The 9,078-nt window shown below is 32.9% G+C and overlaps 1 protein-coding gene across 1 annotated transcript; it reads right to left on the reverse strand.

Moving 5' to 3' along the window:
- Window positions 1-200: 200 nt before the first annotated feature.
- Window positions 201-5,311, reverse strand: LOC11434761 (NADP-dependent malic enzyme). Its single transcript, XM_013610057.3, has 18 exons — window positions 5,205-5,311; window positions 4,880-4,948; window positions 4,266-4,537; window positions 3,629-3,824; window positions 3,267-3,418; window positions 3,028-3,133; window positions 2,856-2,921; window positions 2,529-2,696; window positions 2,338-2,421; window positions 2,142-2,240; window positions 1,962-2,009; window positions 1,711-1,863; window positions 1,530-1,619; window positions 1,353-1,430; window positions 1,194-1,268; window positions 1,024-1,114; window positions 794-922; window positions 201-542 (listed from the first exon to the last, which is right to left on the reverse strand). The coding sequence occupies exons 1-18, from the start codon at window positions 5,265-5,267 to the stop codon at window positions 454-456; spliced, it is 2,028 nt and encodes a 675-aa protein (XP_013465511.1). The 5' UTR covers window positions 5,268-5,311; the 3' UTR covers window positions 201-453.
- Between the last annotated feature and the right edge of the window lie 3,767 nt (window positions 5,312-9,078).

Here is a 9,078-nt window from a genome sequence, read left to right on the forward strand (position 1 = left end):
CAATAATTTATTGTTTACGAAACGTAAATATTGACTGGGTCAAAAAAAGAAAACTGTTAATATCTTGAAAATGGTCAAGAAAGACGAGTTCACGTGATTATAATTATGACTTAAATCCATCAACAAACACATTTATCTCCTTGAATCAGTTCATTTTCAATTCAACCATATACTATATATGTAAATATGACATATGCAAGTGACTGTTTAAAATGCTTCCATTTCTAAATTTGAATACCGTCAAACAAAGAGAAAATAATATTTTTTAGCATAACTTTTCAAGCTACCCTTAGCAGTCCAACTACCACTACACCTTCCTAATTTCCTTACTAACCCACCCAATACAATTATGACTTGTAAAAACAAAACATGAAAAAGAAAATAAAAAATTAAAAAATTGCCAGTAAAATTATTTCATGAAAAAGAAAATGGAGGTATTATTGTCTTGTTGTATCACCGGTAGCTTCTGTAGGCCGGGGTATACATACAGCTCTCGGCAAACTTCACCAAATCTTTTGGCTGTGGAAGGCGAGTGGCCAAGCCTGACAAAAATGCAAACAAGAAAGCTTATGAGAACAACTTATAACTTATATGAAACAATCGACTTTACTTTATCTTTTGTTATTGAAATAACTTATACATTAACACTTATATGATAAGCGCCTATCCTATAAGCGCTTAACTATATTGTTTATACAAGCAGAGCCTTGATCATTTTTCCAAAATGCCTTCAAATATGCAAAACATGTAATGGAGTTGAGAAAGGAAAGGTAAAATAAAAGAAAAATCTTACCAAGCTCATAAGCCTTAGCAGCAACTTTGGCAGCTATGTGAGCTGATATCTTTCTGATGTTGGTGAATGGTGGGAATATCAAACCCTTCTCAAAGTTCTCTTCTGATACTTGTTCAGCCAATGCCTCAGCTGTTCCATTCAATAATAAAGATTTAAAACCATGCCATTTCAACCATACCTTATTATATCAATTTATTTAAAATTAATGTTCAAATCAGTTGTGAACTTACAGGCAGCAAGAAGCAGGTCGTCATGTACACGAATGGTCCCAGACATTATTAAACCTAGGCCGAACCCAGGGAATATGTATGCATTATTTGCCTGATGAACAAAACATCCAAATTAGACCTTATTTGACATGAAAAATACTATGCTAAATAAAAAAATATTGGGCTTAGACCTGGCCAGGCACAAACACTTTCCCCTTATATTCAACCGGCGAAAATGGGCTCCCACTTGCAAAGATCGCACGTCCCTGAGAAAAATGAAACAGAATAGTCAGCGTTGATCCAAAAATACGCTCAAATTTCAATGCAAAAATACAAGCCGGTTCTATTACCTGTGTCCACGTATAAGCTTCTTCAGCAGTACATTCGGACTGTGACGTTGGGTTGGAAAGAGAAAGAATAATAGGTTTCTACAAGCATTATCGAACAAAACAACATTACTTGAATTATTCAGACATGAAATTGCATGGGAGATACTAACTAGGTAGATGAGTAGATTGACTAAGTACCTCGTTAATAGAGGCCATCGCCTCAACCACCTCTTTGGTAAACGCACTTCCTTGTCCCGATGTTCCAATAAGCACTGTTGGCTTAATTTTCTGAAAATATAACATTGAAAATGTAAGAACCAAAACTTCTGTTGTGTATATGCATGTATCAAGGTGTGATAAACCGAAAGATTGACCGTACATTAACAGCATCAAGAAGGTTTTTAACAGGTTCGTGTTCATGAGCCCACGGCTTCTTGAAATGTTGGAGTGATTCTTTACGGGAACTGACAATCAATCCCTTTGAGTCCACCAACCAAATATTCTTGCGCACTTCATCCAATGGGGCATTTGTCTGCATCAAAGACGGTAGTTTCTCAATAAATTTAAATTACTCATGCAATGCTCAATCACAATACTCTCAGTCTCACCACCCTAAAAGTAGCTACCAACCTGTTTAGATGTTTCAAGTGCAATGAGCTCTGCAATTCCAGTGCCCGCCTGCAACCACCAAACAACACACTTAAGCCACAAAGAGTAAATGATGTAATAGCAGCCAGGTTTTACTCCAAGATTTTAAAAAACCTACATCTAACAAGTTTCAAAATGCTATGTCAAGGAATAAGACATTACCTCGCCGGCACCAAGGAATAAGAATTTGTGGTCAGCTAAGTTTCCCCCAACCAATTTCAAAGCTGCAACTAGTCCAGCAAGAACAACCGATGCCGTTCCCTGGAATAAAGTAGATAAAGTGTCGGAGACGGTTATGATATGAGTACATAAGTTAACAAAATACATGAAATCAATATTTAAGATAGCAATTTATTACCTGAATATCGTCGTTGAAAACCAGATGTGTTGATCTATATTTTTCAAGCAGATCAAAAGCATTGTGGTTCGCGAAGTCTTCAAACTAATTATGTGATATAACAGATACAGAAAACAGGAAAAATGGAATTAGTACAGATTACAGTCCGGTAAGCCAGGAAATAAATTGTGCCTTTTGATACTGATTGATACCTGAATTAAGACTTTTTCACCGTAAGTTTGCTTGACTGCAGTCATAAATTCGTGCATGAGTTCAGAATATTCCTGCCCAGTTGCTCGTCTTTGCTTTAGCCCGATATATAATTCATCATTGAGCAGCCTCTCGTTGTTTGTCCCGACATCAATAGTAATAGGCAGGCACTGTAACGATTGTAACAGATAACATTAAAGATTTAATAGGAAATGAAGATTACACTATGCACAACCAATAACTTAAAAACAAAGTATCAGATCATTGCAAGTTTACAGTAGGCATTATTTACGGGTTAACGAGTTACAATGTAGCTGAAATATACTTACAGCTGAAGGACGAACTCCTCCTAGTGCAGTATATAAAGAAAGTTTTCCCACAGGTATTCCCATTCCCTAAGAATACAAAATAGGTTGTCAAAGGAGAGATTGCAACATCAGATCTAGTGATTCAATTTAACTATCATAAATCAATAACGTGAACAAGCATGATATAAATTACCTGACAACCTAGATCCCCAAGACCCAAGATCCGTTCTCCGTCAGTTACGACTATGACTTGAATGTTCTTCTCAGGCCAGTTTCTCAGTACTTCTTGAATCCTCCCCCTATAATTTAAACACCGCCCAAGAGAAAAAGAAACAATAAAATCAATACAAAGAATAGATTAAAGACTCGATCAAAGGTGAACAGCAACAAAAAATTCTACGAGGATAAACAAGCGGGCACAATTAAACTTACTTCTCTTTCAAACTTATATAAAGACCCTGTGGACGCATAAAAATGTCCCCGTATTTCTGGCAAGCCTCACCAACAGTTGGAGTATACACAATTGGGAGTAATTCTTCAACGTGATCAATGAGAAGTTTGTAAAACAGACGTTCATTTCTTTCCTGCAACCAACAATATATCAGAGTGAAAGCATTAGAATTCAATTCAAAATATTGCCAATCAGGCCATGTGAATTAACTTCCAATAACATATGGTTTTACATTAAAGACGAGTTTCAAATTTATAAATAAAGCATGAACAAAAAACCAAAGAACGCGACAGTTTTGACAATGTTCAAAAAGGGACGAGATAGATTGTTGACAAGGACACACCTGAAGATCCATCATTGCCATATATCTCTGCAGCGGAACTTGATATTGGCGTATGTGCTGGATCATTTTCCTCACCTGAGTTTCTTGAGGAATAGTTGTTGGGGGAAGAAGACCACGCAAGTAGTGTGCATCCCTCTCTTTTTCAGTGAAGGCCAACCCTTTGTTGAAGTGTGGATCTCGCAACAATGTATAACCACTAAAAACCAAGAATCAACCAACATGTAAGAACTTGGATCATGGACAAATATACAGAACTCTTAATATATAAAGAAGCTTCTCAAATAAAAAATGAATGTTTCAATCTGTTGAAAAATATATCAAAAAAAGTAACGTGAATTATTACAAGCATATATCAAACAGAAACAAAACATATGACAAAAAAACTACACTCATGACATCTAACAAGCATATTCAAGATTCCCCTTTATTATTAAATTAAATTAAATAAAATCTTCATGATCCATTCATAACAACAAAACTTTTTCAATGAAATTTCAAATTTTCAAGTACTCCAATTGAGGGGATGTCATAGACAACACAGTAAACAAGGAACAAATAAAACATAAGAAAATTATGATATGTGATCAAAATCTAGGACTAACTAGTAAAAACACAAGATCATGAGTGTCACACTAACCTAGCAACAGAAACACTCCAAGGAGTCACAAAGTGATCCTCAGTGGCCTTATCCTCGCCATAAACATCGCGAGGACCGCCACCGGAGATCGGATTATCATCCACATCTTCCACCACTGCTTCCTTTTTAATTTCTTTCAAAGGTGTCTCCATCACATTAACAACACTGCCATTTCTATCATTGATTGGTGACATACACGTCACCCTCCAAGGTCCATAACCCCTTCTCTGTCCACCACAGATGTTACCACTCCCACCTAATCCTGAGCAACCCTGCTCGTAATAATTTCCATCAAAATGGAAAAAATTAATCATAAACAAAACACATTAATATCAATACCCAGATAAATAAATCAACTAATCTAATCAAAATTCACAAAAAAAAAAAAAAAAAAAAAAAAAAAAAAAAAAATGATGTTTAGCTGAAAAACAAATAGCCCAGAAAATTGTGAACGTTAATAATAATACCTAGATGAATAAATCAGCTAATCTGATCAAAATTCACAAGAAAAATACAATTTTTATTTATTTTTAGCTGAAGAACAAATAACCCAGAAACTTGTTGAATATTTAAAAAAGCCATATTTATTTTGTGATTTAGAGATAATGGGTTACCAGGAAGGTGCATCTGGTTGCGGAGATCATGATGATGGGTATGGAAGTGCGAGAAAGAGTCCTGCTTTGCTGTATCAGAAATGAAAGAGAAAGTTATATATATATATATATATATATAGAGAGAGAGAGAGAGAGAGAGAGAGTGTTAAGATTTTATTCACTTCTTTCTCTGTCACTCTTTCTCTTCTCTTTAACTGATGATGATGAGTTGAGTTTCTGTGTAACACAAGAACACAACACAAAAGAGAGAGAAAGAGAGATCAGAAGAAGAGAAATGAATGTGTTGTTGGGAATTATGGAAGTGAAACACGTTTTGTGAGGTCACCTTAAAAAGGTTGTAACTCGCAACTTGTTTCAACAAGTGCCAGGAATGAACACCATTTCCCATCCTCGGTCTTACCAAACTACCCTCAATTTCTTCCAAAACTATTTCTATGCTTTTTTTAATAGTCGTAGTGTGTGTTTGGTATGGCGGTGGCGAGAATTGATTTTGATTAAAAGTGAATTAGATGTAAATTGATTTATGTTTTGATGCACTCATTTAAAAGTAATTCATATGAATTGATGTTGTTTGGATAGATTGGATTAAAATTGATTTTGGGTGTCTAATTACCAAAATGGGTTTTTTTTTTAACAACCAAAATGGACTTTTAATGTATTTATATTTATTTTTGTCAAAAAAAAAAAGTATTTATATTTATAAATAACAAATAAATTTTTAACTTCAATAAGGAACAGAAAGAAAACAACACGTTCACCCTCAAAAGAAAAAGAAAAACATTTTCAAGAAACTCTCTCATACCAATTGGATCCCCATTTATGCAAATCCTTCAATTTCATACCAATTGGATACCCATTGACATAGATCTTTCAATTTCTTGTATGTCTCTTTGATTTCTACCATTTTGATTTGCTTCCCCATCTCTCAATACCCTTCTGCCATTTCTCCTCCTCCCATATCTCTAATATTCTTTTCCCATTTTTTCATCACTCAAAGCTTGTGTGATGGCCTCAAACTTACCAAAGTAAAGAGAGATTTGTATGGCTGTGTGTTTCATAGAGAAAGGGGAACATGCAACTGGCTGAAATCTGGGTGATGTGAAGAAGAAGCAGTTGTGTTGTTTGTGTGAATATGGGTAGTTTGGTAAATCATCCTTTTAAAGTGAAACGTGATTGTTGAATTGCCGTGGAAGCTTCAATTTGTGGCTTCTGAAAAACCCACGTTTGGGACCAAAATCACTTTCTTGGGATTTGATTTTGCAAAACATCCAAACATAAGAAAAATAATTGAAACGGTGTTTTGCCTTCAAAACGTGGTTTGGGGCGTGAAAACGCTTGACCAAACAAGCACGTATAATAATAAAAACAAATCAAGTGCCCAAAATCAGTGGGGTATAAGTGGGGTTTCCTTCAAAAACTATTTCTATACGTTTTAATCAAGGGCTTAAAAAATGTGAATATCATGGAGATAATGAGAGAGTTGTTCAAGAAATTGTCACAAAATGTTTGGTTTACTTTTTAGTCGTGTAAGAATCAAATCAATAATATGATGAATCGAAAGTCCGATATAAAGTAATTAATATGTTTTGTTTACTTGAATCAAATCAATGAATCCAAAAGTCTAATCTAAAGTAATTAGATTGATTTAGTTTTTGTCGGGGTACACAACAAACCGATAAAACTTGATTTTTTAAATCGGATATTGCTTTCACGTTATTTAAAATCGATCACTCAAGATCCAAAATCAATTGTTATATTTTATTTTAAACTATGTCAAGAATGATATTTATTTGTCATAAAAAATTGATATTTAACTTCAAGGGTTTTGTTCGGACTGGGATAAAGGCTCATTTCTTTGATGGACTGGGTTCTCCCAAGTCATTAGCTGATATACAGAATGAATTAAGGTTGAGGGTGCCCAACATCGTCTAATCTACTCAAAAGTATCTTTCTAGGACAAATGTCTCAATTAAGGTTGAGGGTGCCCAAGACCAACATCGTCTAATCTACTCATAAGTATCTTTCTAGGACAAATGTCTGAATTAAGGTTGAGGGTGCCCAAAACCCTAATTCACCAATATAAACGACAGTTCATAGCCTCCATTCACATGCACACACTTTCTATCATAAAACTTTACATATTCAGCGCACTCTTACTTGTCGTAAGAGTATTTGCATGTACACCCCTCATCCGCCGGAGAAGGAAGGTACTAATGTTCAAGTCCGGCATCCACAGACATCCTCGTGTCTTAGATCTCAAGTTTTGTTAGATAAGATTTGGTCTAATGGTAAAAAGAGAGAGTCATTAATCTTAGAAATTTTAATTTCAAGTCACTCGATTCTGTCACAATCTTCTCACCCTAGATTTTTTTATATAAAAAAGTAAATCAATAGTATTATTTAAAAAATATTTTGCATTCATATTTTTTTAACTATTGTATATTATTATTTTTCTCATAAAATTATTTTGATGTGTAAAAATTCTACAACATCTAAACAAAATTAGTTTCCTTTAGATATTTTATAATAAGTTTCTTAAAATTTTAAAAATGTGAATTTGACTGAATCCAATCAACTTGTTCTTCATCAATTTGGTTAGTTTTGAATTTTGTGAAAAACTTGACAAAACTTAACAAAATGACCCAATTATTTTTTATTGATTCAATTTTTACCTTCAAAAAACTCAATTTCTCGACCAAAACATAGGACTGACTTTTTGAGAAATTAATTTATATTTATTGAGCGTTTGTTTTGAGGCTAATCTTATGTATGGTCTGTGGGTTGTGTTGCCACTATGGAATGAGACTTCATCAATTGCTGTGGTGGACGGAGTACCAGCGTCCAATGTTTGTGGTTGTGTTGTGGGTGCCATCTTATTAGTCATTAACACGTGGAATGGAGAGATACATTACTTTTTTTTTTTTTTTTTTTTTTAAATAATAATGGATGGAAACATTAATTAGTTTGTGGATTCAAAAGATGTGATGGGTTATTTTGAGTTGATATCCTCTTCTCTTTTAAAAAAATGGACATTTCTATTGTTATAGTTATTTTTGCATAAATATTCAATTAAAAATTATGTGTATTTATATAATTTATTTATTATTTTTATGCGGCATTTTTTTTTTTTGGTCTTATTGTCTATTAATGATTAAGAATTCACTTTACTTTGAAGTGAATAAGTTGGGAGTTTAAGTTTTGAACCCCAACCCTATATATTTCAACTATACAAACTGAGTTAAGCTAACAGAGAAATATAATACTTCTTTTATATAGTTACCATACAAATTGGTGATCATTTTAAAAAAATAGAGTAAATTACATTCTCCTCCCTTCAAAGATGTTTGAGTTACACTCTTTTCCTCTCTTATGTTAAAATATACACTCTCGTCCCCTCTTATTCAAAACATATTAGATTTTTTTCACACCCCTCCCCTAAGAGAAGCTTGAATTACATTCTCCTCCCCCTTATGTTAAAATCTACACTTTACTCCCTCAATATTTACTTTTTATTTCTAATAATCTAGAAAAATAATAATAATCTAACACACTTAAAAAAAAATAGTATTGCGGGTCTATTTTAATATAATAAAAAATTGAATACATAATTTTTGCTATTTTTTTTTCACTATTTCATTAACATGTAGTTTTAAACCCTATTATAAAATATGAAACAACCCAAAATAAAATTAAAATATGTGAAAAATTACTAATACTAAAGACAATAAAACATGGTTATTTAAAAGTTAATTTTATCTCTAAATTATCAAATCAATAGCAAAATATTTAAATTTAATTATCACTGACATTTAAATTATTAAGAAATGATTTAATTTTTCTTAAATGGTTCAAAATTAATATATATCATAAAAATATTTATTTATGTTAAAATAGATTAATGTGTAGTGCATATTTAATTACTAAGGGATGGGGTTGTAATTCAAGCATCTTATAAGGGAGGAGAGTATAAATTTTATTTTTCAAGGGAGGAGAGTGTATATTTTAACATAAGAGGAGAGGGTAGTGTAATTTACGCATCTTTAAGGGAAGGGGAGTGTAATTTACTCAAAAAAATTAATACAAATTGACAATCACTTCAACAAAAAATACAAATTGGTAATATAATATTAAAAAGATATGAATTTTTATTGAATGTCATAAAACTATATTCTGTTAATAATTTGGGAACTTCTACGGCA

This window comes from Medicago truncatula, chromosome 2, assembly GCF_003473485.1.
Source record: "Medicago truncatula cultivar Jemalong A17 chromosome 2, MtrunA17r5.0-ANR, whole genome shotgun sequence".
Lineage (NCBI taxonomy): Eukaryota > Viridiplantae > Streptophyta > Magnoliopsida > Fabales > Fabaceae > Medicago > Medicago truncatula.

Bases quoted from the DNA above. Each gene is read 5' to 3' on its own strand.
- LOC11434761 (XM_013610057.3), bottom strand. From the start codon at position 5,267: ATGGGAAATGGTGTTCATTCCTGGCACTTGTTGAAACAAGTTGCGAGT. The intron at 1,269-1,352 runs GTAATAGAACCG...CATTTTTCTCAG, and splicing joins AAGCTTATACGTGGACACAG to GGACGTGCGATCTTTGCAAG. The intron at 543-793 runs GTAAGATTTTTC...CATTTTTGTCAG, and splicing joins TGCTAAGGCTTATGAGCTTG to GCTTGGCCACTCGCCTTCCA.